Raw genomic sequence first — 17470 nt, forward strand, 5'->3', positions numbered from 1 at the left:
TATAGGAAATAGGTGAGTTGCTAAGCCTTTTTACCTTTGTTTCTTTTTTATTTTGATGATGCATCCTAAGTGTAAAGGTATTTATTTTGCTTACTATAAATATCTTCCGGGATAAGCATTATGTCGTGCTTGCTTCGGCAGCACATATACTAAAATTGGAACGATACAGAGAAGATTAGCATGGCCCCTGCGCAAGGATGACACGCAAATTCGTGAAGCGTTCCATATTTTGCTCTTCCTCCTTGACGTGTGCAGGCGAGGAATCAGCAGGAATAAGCGACAACCTGCCAAAGACGCTTCCGGCCCCAAGGCTCCCTTCGCGACTCCTCAGGAGGCTGGTCGCATCTTTCTTATTTTCCTTTATTTTTCTGTTCTTAGGTGGAACTGAGGCTCACATAAGCGAGGTGACCAACCCAATTGAGGGCCCTTCTGCATTCAAACCCCACTCCCAGTTCCTCCTCCCAAAGCTGCTCTGTTCCGGGACTCTCCCCAGTTTGGAAGGTTTCCCCCGAAACACCTCTGGGCTGCAGGGAAGGGTGTGCAGGCTGGGAGGCACAGCCTGGGAAAAGGCCTAGAGGCCAGCTGTTTGGGGGCCAGGTGGAGCACAGGGGTGCAGAAGACCCTGCACAGCCAGCCAGCCAAGCAAGATGGATCCGCGTGGTGAGGAGCATCCTGGGGGCTCCCAGGGCCCACACCCACCCCTGAGGCCCAGCCCTGTACCCTGGGAACTGGGATTCTGCCCCCTCACAGATGGGGGCCTCCCAGCTGGCTCCCCAGTATCTCCTTTTGTCCTCCATACTAGCCACTTGGATTTGCATTATTTAGGTCCTATCTTTAAAACTTTTTAAAGGTATGGTAAAATGGAATATGGTACACCCAAGCACCCAGATCCGAGCTAATATGGCACCCCAATAAGGAACCCGGCCCCTTGGAAAAAAGCACAGGCCTAGTGGGAGCATCTTGTAGGGCCAGAATGCAAGGACCGTGAGCACAGTGTGGAGGAGCCTGGCCAGCCTGCTCAGCCAGGTCGGGCCCAAGGTCTGCAGCAGCGTGGATAGCAGGGATCCCCCGTGGGGCGGGATGGGTTGAGTAGGCACTTCCCCCTGAGGTCTTCCTCCCCAAACCATCACCCCAAGTGCATCATGAGAAAAACAGACAAACCTGGCCTGGGGACATCTTGCAGGATACCCGGCCAGTCCCAGACACACAGAGGGAAGGCCACGTGCAAAGACACAGAAAAGCCACAGGAAGATGGAGGCATAGATGAGGGTCACGGCCACAAGCCAAGTGAGTTTACAGAAACTGGGAGAGGCAGGAAGGGCCCCCCGCCCCTGGAGCCTCAGCCCTGCAACGTGTTGTTTCTGGACTTCCAGCTGGGAGACAATAAATCCCTGTGATTGTGAGCAGCAATGTGGGCCACTTGGTTCCAGCCATCCTCTGTACTAGCCAAGTGACTTTTGGGAGATGGTGCAGCTAAAGATGGGCACCTAGGAGGGGGAATGAGCCAGTACAGTGAAGCCCACGCCTGGACGCTGCCAGCATTCTTCCTGCACCCCTGCCTCACCCAAGGCATTACTCCGCATGATGACATCTGAGCTCTCAACGACAGGGACCCCAGCACATCCTTAGCACGCACTGTCCCCAAGGAAAACAACACAGGGAGACCAGAGCACCAGAAATGTATTAGACTCTCCACTTTTCCCAAAGGACAATTAGCACACACATGGGAGAGGGGTCTCCCAGCCCTGTTCTAGGGGCCAGGCCAGGTGACCAGCATGAGGATACCCCAAAACAACAGGCCATATCCAGGCTGGGAGGTACCTAGAGGACATGGGGAGGGGAACAGGGTGGTCAGAGTGGGGGGCTTCTGGCTAGAAGTCCCAGACCCCCAGGATGATGGGAGGGGAGGAAGGCGAAAGGGGTGTGTAGAGCAGGTCAGGCCCTGAGAGCCACCAGAGGCACCAGGGGAGGGCAACACACATTCCAGAAAGAGGGAAAAACCCGCCTTTAAGATGCAGCTTCTGTCCTGGGTCGCAAGGTGCACACACACGTGCACACACACACACACACGCACACGCACACGCACATGACATAATATCCCTGGGGCTAGGGATGGCCCCAGAGACACCCCCCCTCCGAGCCAAAAACTAGGAGGGGTCAAGTAGGGACCAGAACAAAGCCCCTGACTTATCCACTGAAGAGAGTTTTTGGTTTTTCTTCCCAAAAGGGAAATTTAAAAATCTACAACAAATCACACCAAATTCATTAAAAGTGATAAAAACCCAGCTTTTCCTTTCTCAAGTAAGCTTCAGGCTGGGCTGAAAAAGCTGAACGAAGAGGGAATATGGAAGTGAGCAGGCCCGATCTCCCTGCCCAGATACAAGCCACGGAGTGCGGCCAGGGGCCAGGACAGTCTGGGGCAGACCCAGCTGCCAGCGTTTCTCTGGGAGACCTGGACAAAGAGGGGCCACCCCAAGGGGAAGAGCACATTCCCAAGGAGAAATTCTAAAAACTAGAAAGAGATCTTAGTGGATGGCATCAAAGGTCTTGGTGCCAGAAGGTGGCAGAAGGGGGCACCGGGGGCCTCCATCAGCTGCGCTGCTCCAGGTACGCGGACAGGAGCAGCCCCGGGGGCAGGAAGTCCAGGTGCCGATTGCTGACCTTCATCTGCCTCTTGCCCTCCAGGTCAGCACCTGCAGGAGGGCACAAGCAGGTGCTTCAGGCCTGGCAGACCATGACCCCCAGGGCCCAGGCCCCGGCTCACCAGGGCAGTCGCTGCTCTGAGCGCTTTCCGTCTGCGGCCAGCTTCATCCTTTGCTGTTACTTATCTGGGTTCTGACAATACACTGACACCCAGGCCCACAGCCACCGGGATGCTCACGTACAGCCCAGGCAAGGGTCCCAGGTCTCCCCACCTCCATCCCTGCCCTCAGGGGTGACCGGAGCACCAAGGCCCTGGGTGACCTGAACCCCACCATCCTCCCTGTCCCACACCTCCCTCGCTTCACTCCAAAACCTGAACCAGCCACACACAGCCCAAGCCAGGTCCCACCTCTGACCTTTGCCCGCTGTTCCTGCTCTTCCCTCCTCCCCATCTGGCCCTGGCCAGCCTCCTCTGCCCTCTGCCCTCTGCGTGCCGCTGGCTGGACCCCGCCCCCTTCCCAGACAAGCGCTTCAGCCCAGCCCCTGCATCCCTGGGAGCCTAGGTATGATGGGGGCTGTGGCTGCACAGGGAGGGGGGAAACCCTCCTGCCGTTCCCATGGAGACCGTCTCCCCAGTAACTCCCAGCAGGAGGCCAAGACAAGTGTGGGGAGCAAGGACCAGATGGGGTGCACTGGGCCAGCAAGGGCCTGAGAGGACCCTCCCTGGGGGGGCTGCGTCCTGGGACCACCCCATTGTAAAGGGGGAAACAGAGACCCCCGGATGGGGGTGTGGGCGGTTGTTGGAAGTCACGGGCGTGGCACAGAGGAGGACCCTGACACACTGAGTCCTCTCTCCTCATCTTGAATCCCTGCCCCTGCTCTGAAGGTGCCGGCTGGGAAGCGCCCGTGTGCGCAGCTCCCCGCTGCGTGGGGTCGGGGGTCCAGGGAGCTTCTGATGAGCCGATGCGGAGTCCCTGTGCTCGCGCTGTCCCTACTCCCGCGGGAGCCCCCTGCCCAATAACCTCAGCCTCGCTTTCCCCAGGCTGAATTAGCCAGCTGGGGCCTCGGGGGCTGCCAGACACTTACTGGCTGAGATGAGGTCCATGTACTGGCAGACGGCGTGGAGCAGGAGCCTCTCGAAGCTGTGGAGGAATGGGTGGTGGTGAGGGGCCGTGGCAGAGCAGGTCCCCGGGGAGCTCGCTGCGCCTGCCCCACGCGGTCACCTGTTGTCCAGCATGGCTGTGTACACGGCCTGGGGAGACACGGAGAAGAACCCCAGCAGCCGTTCCTCCCAGGTCTCCAGTGTTTCCTGCGGGAGGGACCAGCCCAGGGGTCAGGCTGTCCAGGACCCCCATGCCTGGGGCAGCCTCCTGAACCAAAGCCCTGGGCTGATATGACCCGGGACCTGCTACATGAGGCTACTTAACTGTTGGCAAGGATACCAGGCTCTTAGTATCTCCATACCTCTGACTGCCCGCACCTTCTGCCAGTGAACTCCTACACATCCCGCAGTACCTGCTGTCCCACCCTCTCAGACAGCCTAGTTCCTTTCCGCTGATCACACTGGTCTATATCCTGCCCTGTCTCCACAATGCCGTGTGCACTGGGTAACAGGTCTCCCCTCACCACGCCCTTAATTGAGAAGCTGAGCAAAAAAGGCCATCAAAAAGGACGAGGCAGGCGGGGAGAGCCAAGCCCGGCCTGGTCCTCACCATGGGTATGCGGCTCCGCTTGAGGACGGCTCGCAGACGCCGGCTGATGCGCTGGAAGCACTCGCGGGGGGTGTAGGCCGGGTCCTCTGCAAGAGTCCCAGATGGGGGCAGCTGGGGGCGGGGTCTCCACACCAGGCCCCTCCCACCTGCACCGCCCAGTCCCCACCTTAGCCCTACACTGGGCCAGACCCGCATTCTCTCTCCAGGCCCCACGCGGTCACCTGTTGTCCGTCTGTCTTCCCCGCGGCAAGGCCCCCTCCTCCGCGCCTTGCTCCGGCCCTCATCCTCCAGGTAGCGGAGAACGCGCTCCTGCTCCTCCCCGGAGCGGTTCATGAAGTCGTTCCAGACCTGGAAGAGAGACAAGCAGGCCCTGGACTAACGACTGCCACGTCCCCGGGCCTCAGTTTCCCCATTTGGCCAATGCACACAGACGGCCACAAAGTATATGCAAATAAATACCCGCTGCGGACACATTTACCCCCTGGGCTGGCCAAGAGTTCGTGGGGCCCCTGCAGATGCGCCTGCCTGGGGCGGGGAATCAACATAGACCAGATGGGTTCTGATGTGGTCTGGGGCCCTGGAGAGAGGCAGAGGCGGATTCATCACGGGACCAGAAGGAGGTGGGTGGTTCTGGCAGAGGGACCAGCAGAGGCATGCCTGGCGATGGGAAGGAGGTCCTAGAGGCAGCCAGTGCGGCCAAGTGGAGGGAGCCCACGAGGCCAGCCTGGGGCTCACCTCCACGTAGCTCTCATTGTTGCAGGCCTCTGCGAAGATGCCGGGTGCCGCAGGGGGTGCCAGGTCCCCATCATCCAGGCCAGGTGTGCCCCCATCTGTCTCCAGCAGGGTCAGGAGGTACTGGGCTAGATGGAAACGGATGCCAGTCTCTAGGCTGGAGGGTGGCATTCAGGGTCCCCCAGGCTCCATGGGGACCCAAGGACCATCCTTCCTCCCCTGGCCTCTATGTTCAGGACCTTTACTCTCTTGCTCACAATAACCCCCCACCTCCATGCTCCAACTCCTTTCCCAGAAGGCACAGGAACTGTCCAGCCCCCAGAATTCCTTCTCCCTGGCTTGTTGAACTCCTACACATCCTTAAAAGTCCCAGCTCCAATGCTCAGAGCTCCCTCTAGCCCAGCTCCAGTATTGTCCAGCTCAGGGCCCGGCTCACGGTAAGGGCAACAGACAGTGCTGACATGCACGCTGCTCTCCTCTAAGGCCTAGGAGCCCCTAGAAGGCACCCTCGCCCCACCTCTGCTCACTGTTTTCCAGGCGCTGGAGGCTCTTCCGCCCTTTGGCCCTGGGCACAAGGTCCGAGTTCCGCACAGCCTGGTTGATAAAGTGCTGCTTCCGCTTGGAGGCTGACAGCCTCTTCACCTGGGAGCCAGCTAGGGTGGGCAGGCAGCCCGGAAGGGGCCTGTGGGCCAGGGTGGGGGCAGGGGGGCAGTCCTCAGGGCCAAAAGAGGCCTGGACCCCCAGGTGGAACCCTATCTCAGCCATCACCTCCTTGGTTGCCCTTAGCAATGTGTGGAGCCCTGGGCCCTTAACATTTAATTTTGTTTCATTGTCACATCACCCCAGAGACCAGTACACTTGTGATGACAGATTAGTAAACTGAGGCTCTGAGAAGGGAAACACTTGCCAGAAGCCATACATTGGGTAAGTGGCCGAGAAAAGCTACTTCCTCTTTCCACAGACTTCCAGGTGTTAGCTGCCAGCTAGCAAGTCCCAGGGTCTGTGAGATCTGAACACTACCTTCCTCTAGACGTTTCTCGAGAGCCTTGATTTGAAGGAACAGAAGATAAACAGGCAACAGCCCCCAGAAACTCCAGGCGACACCAAGCACCTGGAGCGCCCCTGCAGATGTGCTGAGGGCCTGGACCCGGGGGAATGGGCTGGAGTGGGCCCCTCAGGGCTAATCCAACCTCCTCCTAGCAAATGGCATTAACTGTAGAGACGGATTAGCAGCATAGCTAGGACTCCTGCTGAGGACCCACAGGCCAGGCATAGGCAGGCAGCCACTCTGGGAGCTGGAAGGGGGTCTCGAGTGGAAACTTCTTGGCAAGGAGAAGCTACTCAGGCTTCCTGGTCAGCCCCTGACGACCCCAGACCATAGGCTGAGGGTGGTCCTCACGTGGGCTGATGCCGGGTTCTGGCCTGGGGTACAAGGACTCCCCCTCCCCATGTGCCAGCTCTCTCTGCCTCTCCCACTCTGCTCCAGCCATACGGCCTCCAGCTGTTCCTCCAGCAGCCCAGGCGCAGTTCCCACCTGCAGGCCCTCCGCAGTGCATGCTCCACCACACTCTAAGCGGCACACCTGGTCATCGACTTTTGGGTTCTGCTCACCTCCTCAGTAAGACCCCCACCTCTGTTTTCTGTTCACCATACATCCCATGTCATCGACAACTGCCCACCTCTCCCATGAGATCATAATCTCCACACAGGCACTCACAGTCAGGCCTGGCACGCAGTAGGAGCCCAGAAAAACAACTGCCAGTGAGTCCTCACAAAAAAATTTTCCACAATTCCAAGACTGAGTAGAACCAAAATTCCACCCAAACTTTCCTCGTGTCCCAAGTTCCCAAGACACAGACTAAAAACAGAGGTGTGGCCTAGAAAACTCCATGAAACTCTAGGACCATGGAGACAAGCGAGATATCTTGTAGGGATTAGGAGTGAAGTTAGGGGCATCAGGGTCTACACATATGCCAAGAGCCCTTAAGCCTTAAGTTTTTGCACTTTACAGAATGGTCCTTACATCCTTATCAAAAAGCAAACAGGCTGATAAGACATGGCAATGTCTGAGGTCAGAACAGGGCAGGTACACAGATACGCTCACATGAGCCCAAGTACCCATCGATAAGAGACAAGCAGGAAGAGGTACAGGTCAGGCCCTGGAATCTCAGTCCTGAGTTCAAATCCCATGCTTCACGGTATAGCCTGGATTCTCATCTTACTCTCTGCAAAGTGGGGATACGAATAGCTCCTGCAGGTGCCTGTGGGTCTGGGAGGGAACACTCAGAGTTAAAAGGGACCAGGACATGTACCCTTGTCCATCCACCTAGCTGCAACCTGCTTGGTTTCCTCCTGTGATGGGGATCTCACCCCCGTGGCCACACTGATCACAGCCATGTCTCTGGGTAGATGTGAAGCCCATCATATAGATTTGTAAACCAAGGCACAAAGTCACTACCCCAAGAAAAGGGATGCTGGGAAAGGTTGTGGCCAATCAAGTCAGCACAGAGTCAATGACTCAGGACGGATGCAACCCAAAGGGCTGCCTCCCTGAAGCCGAGCGCCACACCCCAAACCCCAGTTCATCCAGGGCTCTGGTGTCTGTGCCTCCACCCCGGTAGCTGGACAGGGGCCAGGACGGCAGCCTGGTGGGACTGATAACAGGCCACATCCGGGGGGGAGCTGTCAGGGGGATGTCAGAGCTGGGTGGGACTCCGTGAAAGCTCAAACTCTAAGGGCGTGGAGCTCCCCATTACCTAGTGAGTATGGCCAGAGCCCGGATTTGAACCTGGGTCTGAACTGGGACACTCCCCTGAATCACTCAGCCTCCTGCTCCCCCTGGGCCCACAGAGGAATGTGTTGAGCCCCTCAGACTACCACCTACCTGGCTAAGACCCCCCAGGTCCCTCCCCAGCACCCACAGGACACAGCCCAGCTCCTCCTCCTCGGCCTGGTGTTGGACCTGGGTCTGTGCCTGCCTGGTCCCACAGGCATTCAGGGGCCCCTTCTCCTGGGTCTCATGCTCTGGGCTGAGCACTGGAAGTTGAGTCCCACACCGATTCAAGCTTGCAGACGTCAACCAGACTGCAGCAAGAGACAAGACACAAAGTGGTCTGGGGGGCCTGGGTCCCCACTCAAGAAATGGGACAGGTGGGAAGTGGGAGGCAGGGCAGAAACAGCAGAAAGTCAGATTTGTAATGAAGGCTGGGTGGGAAAGGGTTGGAAGTCGGTATCAACTTTATATGAAATACATCTACACACCAAAAACTGATGCCTGACCCAATCTCTCTCCCCATGGCCTCCCCTGCTCCAGACTTGGGGCCCCTCACTGTGCCTCCAATCGCTGGACACAGTCGGCCTCAAGGCCTTTGCACACATTAAACCTGCTGCCTGCTGCATACTTTCTTGACTCAAACATCATCTCTCTGAGAAACCACCCTCCTCTCGCCTGTCTCCCTGTTTCATCGTTGGTGTCAGAAAGCAGCTGATTCACATTCCTGTTTATTCCTTGATCTCACCTCTCTCGCTAGCCCATACAAACAGAATGGGGTGTCTGGGTCCCTGCTGTGTTCCCAGTGCCTGGCCAACAGTGGTGCTCAGTGGCTGTTTGTGGAATGAATACCTGAACTTCTATTTACACTCACCAGAGGGCCAGTTCATTTGATGCCCGTGCCACCCAAGGAGACTCCTCTACAGATGGGGAAACTGAGGATCCAGATGGGGCCCCTAAGGCTCCCCAGACCCAGCAGACCTCAGGCCGTGTCTGCACTGTGGGAGGCGCCAGTGATCAGTGCAGGTGGACAGGCCCCACGTGGAAAAGGCTGCTACATCGGTTTGGATTGGGGCATCAGGAAACAGGCCCCCGGGCTCCCCCAACTCTGTTCCCTTGTGGGCTTTGAAATGGCGCCTTTTGACACCCACTTCCCTGGGATAAAAATGCACCTTCTCTGGCCCCAGCCTCCTCCCCCAGGTCCGGCAAGAGAGGAACCTATTTCTCAGAGCAGGAAACCAGGGAGGGCTCCAGGCGGAGGTGACTCAGGGCTCCCAGCAGTGGCCACGCCCCCGGAACGCGAAGGGGCAGGGGCCTGTCCAAGGGACTGTTTACCCCCTGACAGGTAAACACCCACGTCGGGTGGTTAAGGCCCCTTAAAAGAAGATAAATACCCACATCTGTAGACCCTTGTGGCCTCTGGCAAAATACCCAGGTGGGGATATTAACATAACCATAAATACAGTAAACTGATAATGAAATAATAAAAAGAACAAAAAGATAATATTTAAATAATAAGGCAACTAACATAAGAAGATGCTTAAGATAATAATTAAAGAATGAGTGCTCCCCTTTGCTGAGCACCCTGTGGGCAGGGTCATTGACCAACCAGCCCGCCACTGAGAAGAGGCCGAGGCCGTGATCTCATTTTACAGATGGGTAAACTGAGGCACGGGGGGGGCGGAATAACCTGCCCGGGCCGCGCGGGGAAGGAGGCACAAGTGGACCCCGCGCAGCTGACTCCTCGCCCCCCAAGGCCAGGCCCGCGAGGTGAACTGCACGGGGTTCTGCGTAAACACCCCGTTGAAAAGAAATCTGGGTTGCAGGGGGAGGGTCCCTACCCATAGGGGTCGCCCCGCTCTGCTTCCGCTCGGGTCTGCCCGGGTCAAGCCGCCTTTGACCTGGGTCTGTACCCGGAGATGAACAAAGAACCCGGGGTGCCCTGAAGGTGGGGTGGCCACCCCCCCTCGGGAGGGCTCGGGGCAGGTGTGGGGTGGACGCCCAGCCTGGGGACGGGAGAGCCGCCCGTGGGTACAAACCCAGAGCAACCCAGCGCGGCTTCCGGGCACACCGCGCGCGGCGGCGCCGCCGACCAGGCGCACGGGACCCCCAGGCGGGTCCCCGCAGGGGCACGGGGACGGCGCGGCCCGGGGGCGTGTGCGCATCTACGGGGCGCGCCCCCCGCCCAGGCACGTGCCAGGGCCCCCATCCCACCCCGGTCCCCACCGCGCCCGGGGGTCCCCGAGAAGAGGGGCGGGGCGGACCCGGGGCTCCGCGGGGCCGCGGCGCAGGGAAAGGGGCCCGGGGCCCGGGGCGCGCCCGCCCGCCCCGCCGCGCTCACAGCGTCCGTCGCCCGCCCGGGGAGCCCGCCGCCGCCTCCGAGCCGCACTCCGGGTCCTCCAGAGCGACCATGGCTCACGCGCTGCAGCGCCGCCGCCGCTGCCGCCACCCGGCAGGCCCGTCTCGGGGCCAGGCAGGAAGTGACGGGCGCTCGGGGCCGGGCCGGGGCGGGGCCTGGAGACGGGGCGCGCGCGTAGGGGGCGGCTGCTGTGCCCGCGGATCTCGGGCTGCGTGGAAAGCCCAGTCCCGGGACGGGCGGGGAGGCTGAGGCAGGGGTAGGCTGGCGCCTGCCCCTGACCTGAAGCAGGGCTGCGGGTGGGGCGGGCATCTAGCCCCGGAGGGTAGCAAGGAAGGAGGGCGGCGCCCTTTTCAGAAACAGGGGACAGAGTCAATGGCCCACAGAGCCCGCCCCGCCCCAGGGGCCTTTCCTCCCACCTGCCGGTTCCCAGCCCTTCTGCTCAAGTGCTGCCCCTGGGGCGCGGGATGGGTGCCTCGGTTTACTTACTCATCTCTACAAGCGGGGCAATGTCAGCCCCCATCCCCTCTTGCCTTTTAGGATTTATTTAACAAATGCCGTCTGGGCTCTGGGGACCCAGCGGTGACCAGGACAGACCCCTTCCGCACCCAGTGGGGGAGGGAAGAGACCACCTCCGGGAGAGGGGCTGGCAAACTTCAAAAGTGCGAAGGGTGCGCCGGGGAGTGCCCAGAGTGACCAGAGCACGGTGCCCCGGGAGGTGCCGGGGGACGGGGGTGGGGGGGACGGGAGGGGACCGTCCAAGATCTGCCTTTTGTTCCTAGGCCATGGGAGCCGTGCAAGATTTAGAGCACAGAAATAAACCTACCGTAGAATCTAGAATCCACCCTTCAGTCTACAAGGGAAGTACGGAGCCCGGAGGGCGTTAAAGAACGCCTGGGGATGCGGCCCCCCCACATCCAGCCTGGTGGGACTGTACAGGACAAATGACCGCTCGGTTTGACAAGTGAAGAGCAAGGAGCGGGGCATGGGCGGGGGGGGCGGGGACAGGAGGAGAAAATGCAGAGAACACACGCTGTGTGATTGTGATTTTATGCAGCTAAATATACAAGGAGGCAAAGGCAATGATGATAACAGGTCGAGAGGGAAGGTATCCCTGGGGACGGTGACTGGCTGGGTTGGGGGGGACCCTGGGGTCTGGGAGGGGCTGGGGTCCTGCTTTGGCCCGTGATATCTAGCTGCTCAATAAACAAGCTGATTCTGCAGGACACAGCCTGGGCCTCACTCCCACGTAATCTGTCCACTCTTTCTTACCCTCTTGGGCCTTTGGCCTGCCTGTGAACTTTCACCGATCCCCCTCCTCACACACGGAGTCCCCTCTTCAAAGGTCTGGCCACCTGCTGTCTCCCCTGGGCCTATTAGACTAGGCAACTTCCCCCAAACAGTCCCTCCACCCCCACCTAGCAACCTCAGGTCTCCTCCACTAACCAGTCCCTCACTACCACCCCAAAGGGAATTCTCTTCCTTTTCTGATGTCTAGGCCATTGTCAAGAATAATTTTGAAGGTTTAAAAAGGCAAACAGGAAAATGTTCCCCCTCTCCCAGGCTCTTTGTACTTCCTTCTGGAGATATTTGATGCACTTTGATGCAATTGCATATTTATCCATTTCTCCCTCAATCTTTTGGTCTTGTTTACACAAAGGGTGACATCTTTTTCTTGGCTGCATGGTACTCTGTCATGGCCTTAACATCCTGGTGTGCCGCAGCCTGCCTCGTGGGTTAGTTCCGGGGTACATTTCTGGGTGTGGGTTTGTTGGGATCAACAGTGGCCTCTGTAAACTGCACTCCACCTGATTCCAGCCACCAACGGCACAGGGCTCACCCCCCTCCCCATTGCGGGCAAGCCTGTTAGGTGGGAAGCAGACATTCCCTGGAAGTCTAATTTGCCTCACTCAGAGTCCCAGGGAAGTTGAGTTCTTTAAAGAACAGGCATCTTCTGATGACCACATCCTGAACGTCCCTCCCCTGCCCTGAACCTTCCATGGTTCCCCAGTGTCCTGGGACAAACCCTGTCAGTAATGTCCAGGGCCTCACCGCCAGCCTGGGTCCACCCACGTGGAGCCCCAGCTCCTTGGAAGGCCAAAGCCATTGCGGCTAATGAGCCACATTCCCTGTCCCCCATGCCTTGTCCTGCCTGGAAGCCTGTACCCGTTCAGGATCCGCAGCGCCTCCACGCAAACTACCCCTGCCCGCTCCGCCCCCAGCCCCCTCACCCCGCCCTCGTGTGCTCCCGCCCGGACGGTGCAGGGGGAGGAGGAACGGGGAGAGAAGATTGCCGTGGCGGGTGAATGCGGGGCGCGCAGGCAGAGGGAGTGGCGAGCGGCCGCCGGCGAGGCGGGAAGGCGGGGATAACGGGGGCGCGGGCATAAATGCGCAGTAGCTGCTGCGGGAGCAGAGGAGGGCGGCGGAGAGGAGGATCCCCGCGGCGATCGCGGGGCACAAACCTGGAGAGCGGCCGGGAAGAGAGGGCGGCGAAGCCATGCGCGCGGTGTCCACGTCCGCGCCCAATGCGTCCTGGTGGGCGCCGTCCAACGCCTCGGACGACCAGGCCCCTGCGCCGCGGCCAGTGGACGCCTGGCTGGTGCCGTTGTTCTTCGCCGCGCTGATGCTGCTCGGCCTGGCCGGGAACTCACTGGTCATCTTCGTCGTCTGCCGCCACAAGCAGATGCGGACGGTCACCAACTTTTACATAGGTGAGCGCCCCCGGCGTGGGGGGCGCCCGAGGCGGCGGGGCCGGGCCTTTCCTGGGTGAAGATGTCTCCCCTGCAGGCCCTGGTCCATTCCCCACTGTCCCTGTGCCTTAGGGTAGAGCCCGCACACTCTGGTGTTGGAGGGCGCAAGGCGGGCCGGGGCAGTTAACAGAGAGGCTGGAAAGCTCGGCCAGTCCCCTTAAGGAAGGTGTCTGATTAAAATGTGGTTCTTATAACACGGTGTCCAATGAACGTAAGGGCTGCTGGGCCCGCGATCCCCCAGTTTTCGACCTCTGCCCCAGTGGCCTGGTTTGCACACCAGCGTGATGAGTGGCCCACCCGGAGCAGGTGAGCGCTCGGTGTTCCGGATTCTGGTGGCTGGTGGGCTAGTGCCACGGCTTCCAGCTGCAGACAAAACGACTGAAGCTCAGAAAGAAGGGGCATGCTCAGGTTCTGCCAGCCGTACAGGGGTGAGCAGGGGCCCACAGACTTTGGCTATGAGGCCCTTGTGGAAAGGATGTTTGAATGTAAAAGGGTGCCCCAGCTTTTCTGGCCGAGGATGTCGGAGGCCTTCCCGAGCAATCCTGCCGGTCACTTGGACGAAGGCAAGGGCCAGGGGTGCTATGTGGCTGTGGCCGGTGCGCCCCCCCCCCAACCAGAACCCACGATCTTCCGCCTGCAGCCAACCTGGCGGCCACAGACGTGACCTTCCTGCTGTGCTGCGTGCCCTTCACGGCTCTGCTCTACCCGCTGCCTGCCTGGGTGCTGGGAGACTTCATGTGCAAGTTCGTGAACTACATTCAGCAGGTGCGCGGGCAGGGGAGTCGGGGGAGGAGTGTGGGTGTGGGCGGGCTGGGCGTGGGGCTGAGCGCCCGCAGAGAGGGGAGGAACCCGAGGCGGGGTGGAGGATTCGGCCGATGCGGAGGGATATGGAGTGGGGCTGGTTGTCACCGGGTCGGCAAAGGGACAGCGATGCGGGCCTGCGTCTTCTTCTGTCCCGTGGTCCTAGGATGACTCTGCCTCTGGCTATCTTGGGGTCTCGGCGGATTCCCAATGACCCCCTCAGACCCCTTCGTTCTGGGCTTCTTTCTGGTATCGCATCTCCTGCCCTTCCAACTTGTGGCCCCCGGAGAACCTCCAAAGGACACGTCCCGTGCGTGACTGAGTGGTTGGACATGCTGGGGGACCTACAGGGTGGGCTCAGGCAGGACAGGACCCAGACCCGGCAGGGGGCCACACACCCCGCTCCCGGCCCTCCCAGGTCTCGGTGCAGGCCACCTGTGCCACCCTGACTGCCATGAGCGTGGACCGCTGGTACGTGACGGTGTTTCCGCTGCGCGCCCTGCACCGCCGCACGCCCCGCCTGGCGCTGGCCGTCAGCCTCAGCATCTGGGTGGGTGAGTGCAGCGCGGGGGGCCGCACAGGTTGCAGGGAGGACAGATCTTCGTGCCCTGCCCACACTCCCTGCCTTCCAGGTCTGGGTAGTGCGTCTGGGAAATGAGTACAATAGCTACGTCTGCAGGGAGTGGCTGAGCCCACGCACCGGGCTACCCGCGCCTAGGAAGCGCTCAGTGACCGCTGCCCGGGGAAGCATCTGGGGAGACCAGGGCCCAGGCCCCGTGTCCCCTGGTCCACCGGGCAAGGTCCTCAGCCCAGCCCGTTCTGCAGGCTCGGCGGCCGTGTCGGCGCCGGTTCTGGTCCTACACCGTCTCACGTCGGGGCCGCGCACCTACTGCAGCGAGGCCTTTCCCAGCCGCGCCCTGGAGCGCGCGTTCGCCCTCTACAACCTGCTGGCACTCTACCTGCTGCCGCTGGTCGCCACCTGTGTCTGCTACGGGGCCATGCTGCGCCACTTGGGCCGCGCTGCCGTGCGCCCCGGGCCCGCCGACAGCGCCCGGCAGGTGCGCGGCTACGCGGCGAGGGGAGGTACACCGCGCATCATCTGGAGGAGTGCCGGGGGGCGGGGGGGAGGAGGGAGCGCAGCGGGGGCACCGAGGGGTTTTCCCGGCGGCCCAGAGCCTTTCCGCCGACCACCACCCTCCCGCTTCCCCCAGGGGCAGCTGCTGGCCGAGCGAGCGGGCGCGGTGCGGGCCAGAGTCTCGCGGCTGGTGGCGGCAGTGGTGTTTCTCTTTGCTGCCTGCTGGGGCCCCATTCAGCTGTTCCTGGTGCTGCAGGCGCTGGGCCCGGCGGGCGCCTGGCATCCGCGCAGCTACGCCGCTTACGCGCTCAAGATCTGGGCGCACTGCATGTCCTACAGTAACTCCGCACTGAACCCGCTGCTCTACGCGTTCCTGGGCTCGAATTTCCGTCAGGCCTTCCGCCGCGTCTGTCCGTGCGCTCCCGGGGAACCCCGCCGCCTGCCCGGCTGTGCCGGACCCTCGGGCCTCGCCGCCTCCCACGCGGAGCTGCTCCGCCTGGCAGCCCGCCCAGTCCCGACCAGGACGCCCAGACTCGGGAGCAGTGGCGCTGGGGCGCGCAGGCTGTGTGTCCCGAGGGAACTCGCCTGCCCTCTCTGAGCAGAGTCTGGGAGGTCCAGAAGGGCCCCTCTGGCACAGGAGCTGCTTGGGCAGCCACTGCTGTTATTGTGGCTGATTTTTTTCTTTTGTCCAAGATAATCATAGTGAAAATGTTTTTTCCTCTTGCAATGTCTGGTACAAATTTGCTTTGATGTCCACTGCTACTGACATTGTAATGATTATTTCTGTATTTCCCCAAATTGAAGATGCTTTGAGGCTGGCACTCTGGAACTTTGTGGAAAGCAGCAATAAAAGTTTTCACATAGGGCCTCGTGATGGACTGTAGCATTGTTAAGATTCATCCCATTTTCAGAGATAATTAACCTGTGAACACAGTGTGCATCTTAAAATTGGTGAAATAAGGTTTATGCTCGCCACTGGCTAAGTGCCCAGAGTCCTGGCTGGAAAGATCGTGGATGTCACAGAATAGGTGCGTCCTCTGTAGAGCCACAAAGCTGTCCTCAGCAGAAGCAAGCCTCCTGCAACGTAAGGAGTCACAAGAGATACATATGTGGTCATTCCTGTGACTAAATACGTATTTCCCAGGTATATTTTGTCTTCATCCACAGTTACTGAAAACACTGCAGAGTCTTAAAGGTGAAACAGGTGTCTTGTCATGTTAATGAGAGACTTTGGACCCTCACCCAAGGGCAGGGGCTGGAGGTTGAATCAGCCAGTGGCCAATAATTTAGTGAGTCATGACTGTGCAATGAAGGCCTCACAAAACTCCTGAGAAGAGCTTAGACTTCTCCTGGATCCTGCTGCTTGGTCGGAGAGAGCTCTACGCTTGGGGAGCCAGAACGCCTCCAGGTGCCGCCAAGCCAGGCCCTCAGCTCCACGAAGACAGAAACTCCTTTATTTGGGACCTTGCCCTGTGTGAGTTCCATGAGCCGTTCTAGCACATTAAACGAACCTAAGGGGGAGGTTGTAGGAACCTCCAATCTATAGGCAGGGGGTCAGAAGCACATGGAACTGCCTGGGGCTTGCGACTGGCATCTGGAGTTGGGGGGAGGAGGCAGTCTTATAGGACAGAGTCCTTAACCTGGGGATCTGGGGCGCCTCTGGGCAGACAGCATCAGAGTCAAGTTCAGTTCTCCAACACGCTGCTGGTTTGTGAGAATTGCTTGGTGTTTAGTGTGGGGGAAAACCTCCCCCCAACACACACACACACTGGAATCGGGTCTGGGAACCCAAAAGGAGTCATAATACTGTTATTCTGCTGCATAATATTACTGTTGTATATATATAAGAACATAAAGACCCCAACACACCCAAAAAAAAACCAGAGTCCTAGAACAGCATGAGTTTGCTATTGCTTATGATTCTAGGGGGTGACTGTGCTCAGCCAGAGGGTCCCTGTGACCCATGTGGCATTGGCTGAAGTGACTTGCCTAGCAGCTGTGCCAGGGGGGTCTCCCTGCTTTCTTGGCTGGTCGAACACCCCTCCAAGTGCCTGCCAGGGGTCCAGGGCGGTGCAGCCTCACCCATATCCAAGCAGGCTGCCCATTTCTCAGTCCATTACTGGGCTGGACATGAGGGTTAAAGTCTCCCCTTTGCCCACAGGCCCTGCCCACCTCCCGCCTGCCCCCTCCTCACTGCAAACTCACAATGTCTCTGTGGCTTCCTGAACTTCTGCCATCCCACTGGCCTCTGGGCCCTTGAACATGCATTCTTCTGTTTTTCCCAGTGTACAACAAATCGCAGGTCAGCTGCCCCCTGCTCCGGAAGCCCTCCCGGACCCCTCCAGGCTGGGTCAGGCGCCTCCTCTGGGCCCAATGCTGTCCCCATCACAGCTCTGATGTTCTCTGCTGGGTGCCTGTCTAACTTGGTCCCCAACAGGTCCCCAGGGCCCAGTGCACAGTAGGGCTGAACAAATACTTGTGGGATGAATAACCAAGTGTGTGGTGGGGATTAAAAGAGGAGGTGTGGGCAGAGGGAGGGGCATGATTTTTGCATGAGAAACAGATTTAAAAAGTTAAAGAACACTTGGGCCTCTGTCTCAGAGAGATGAAAACCTATTCACACTCATATAT

General features: G+C 59.5%; 2 protein-coding genes and 1 non-coding gene across 9 annotated transcripts; 2 read left to right on the plus strand and 1 right to left on the minus strand.

The window, feature by feature from the left end:
• The first annotated feature begins 125 nt into the window (after positions 1-125).
• Positions 126-232, plus strand: LOC118914784 (U6 spliceosomal RNA). Its single transcript, XR_005025762.1, has one exon. It is a non-coding gene; the product is annotated as a U6 spliceosomal RNA (small nuclear RNA).
• Positions 233-1663: 1431 nt separating this feature from the next.
• R3HDM4 (R3H domain containing 4) lies at positions 1664-10346 on the minus strand. Of its 2 annotated transcripts, none has more exons than XM_036889957.2 (8): positions 10199-10346; positions 5615-5769; positions 5091-5215; positions 4577-4703; positions 4356-4441; positions 3867-3895; positions 3730-3785; positions 1664-2693 (listed from the first exon to the last, which is right to left on the minus strand). In XM_036889957.2, exons 1-8 carry the CDS (start codon positions 10267-10269, stop codon positions 2590-2592), a joined length of 753 nt encoding a protein of 250 aa, XP_036745852.1. In that variant the 5' UTR covers positions 10270-10346; the 3' UTR covers positions 1664-2589. The 2 variants fall into 2 exon arrangements, with proteins under 2 accessions (XP_036745852.1, XP_036745851.1); XM_036889956.2 differs by having other exon boundaries at positions 3867-3952.
• A 2165-nt stretch (positions 10347-12511) lies between these two features.
• On the plus strand, positions 12512-15977 carry KISS1R (KISS1 receptor). 6 transcript variants are annotated; one of them, XM_036889951.2, is made up of 5 exons: positions 12513-12924; positions 13480-13728; positions 14183-14318; positions 14590-14847; positions 14976-15317. In XM_036889951.2, the coding sequence occupies exons 1-5, from the start codon at positions 12711-12713 to the stop codon at positions 15190-15192; spliced, it is 1074 nt and encodes a 357-aa protein (XP_036745846.2). In that variant the 5' UTR covers positions 12513-12710; the 3' UTR covers positions 15193-15317. The 6 variants fall into 6 exon arrangements, with proteins under 6 accessions (XP_036745845.2, XP_036745846.2, XP_036745848.2 ...); XM_036889953.2 differs by having other exon boundaries at positions 12515-12924; positions 14590-14822; positions 14976-15307; XM_036889949.2 differs by having other exon boundaries at positions 12521-12924; positions 13604-13728; positions 14590-14822; positions 14976-15977.
• Positions 15978-17470: the final 1493 nt, after the last annotated feature.

The sequence above is a fragment of the Manis pentadactyla genome, chromosome 12 (assembly GCF_030020395.1).
Source record: "Manis pentadactyla isolate mManPen7 chromosome 12, mManPen7.hap1, whole genome shotgun sequence".
NCBI lineage: Eukaryota > Metazoa > Chordata > Mammalia > Pholidota > Manidae > Manis > Manis pentadactyla.